This window comes from Arachis ipaensis, chromosome B09, assembly GCF_000816755.2.
Source record: "Arachis ipaensis cultivar K30076 chromosome B09, Araip1.1, whole genome shotgun sequence".
Taxonomy (NCBI): domain Eukaryota; kingdom Viridiplantae; phylum Streptophyta; class Magnoliopsida; order Fabales; family Fabaceae; genus Arachis; species Arachis ipaensis.
In genome coordinates, this window is record NC_029793.2 from 132,815,969 (window position 1) to 132,816,844 (window position 876).

Here is an 876-nt window from a genome sequence, read left to right on the forward strand (position 1 = left end):
GAAAGGAAGAATAATATGTTAAGGGGGTTTAGATGCCCGAGAGTTTTTAGAAGATTACACCTTGTTTGCCATTGTTTGATCTTTGTTAAATCTGAAAATAAGCAGGTGAAGTTTTCTTTTCTGTGGGATGTAACTATATAATTCCTCTTGGTATTCTATGCTGTTCATTGGATGGATTTTATTTGTTCACTCCAATTCTTATTGGTATTCTATGCTGTTCATTGGATGGATTTTATTTGTTCACTGCATTTCTTATTAGTGGCTGTTTTGATTTTTTAATGCATTTATAAATAAATGAAATTTGAATTATTATTTCTTTGATAATGAAATTTGGATGGATATGGCATATGATCAATTAGAGATACCACCCTTGTACTACTTTTCTAAATTAGATCTATATTATATTATATATAGATGTAGATATGAATGGGATCCACTGTTTGAAGCTTTTGATTTGCTAAATTACTCTTTTGGATCTGGGATGAACCTAGAATGAATTGAAATGCATCAATCTAATGGTTCTGCAAATTTGCCTACTACATCTGCAAATGTTGTCCAGGCTTGTCACTTTCTTTTGTTTTCCATAGTTTCCTTTTTCTTCTTTTTCTTGTTCCCCTTGACAATGCCAATGATGAACTAAAATTTCCCTTCAGGAAAATGCATGAGTTCTCTACTGTAGACGGTTTTGTGGAGATAAGTGAAGGCCTGGCAGAGATTATGAAGTACGTGGCTAATGAACCATCTTCTGGGCTTTTCTATATCCAACACCATGCTCAAAATGCAGTCCCGAATGTTATTGAAGCTAAAAGGAACATTGTCGAGAAGTCTCACGAAACAACTTTGCACGCTGAAGATTTGGAGGACTCTGTCACTATG

At 34.2% G+C, this 876-nt stretch overlaps 1 protein-coding gene across 1 annotated transcript in view; it reads left to right on the forward strand.

Annotated features, from left to right (window-relative positions):
* Nucleotides 1-876, forward strand: part of LOC107616441 (BLOC-1-related complex subunit 8 homolog) — a 2,543-nt gene that overhangs the window by 945 nt on the left and 722 nt on the right. Inside the window, 2 exon segments of the mRNA XM_021110516.1 lie at nt 415-559; nt 654-876. The exon segment at nt 654-876 is cut by the window's right edge and continues 20 nt beyond it. Of these exon segments, the coding sequence (XP_020966175.1) occupies nt 516-559; nt 654-876 (267 nt within the window). The 5' untranslated portion in view covers nt 415-515.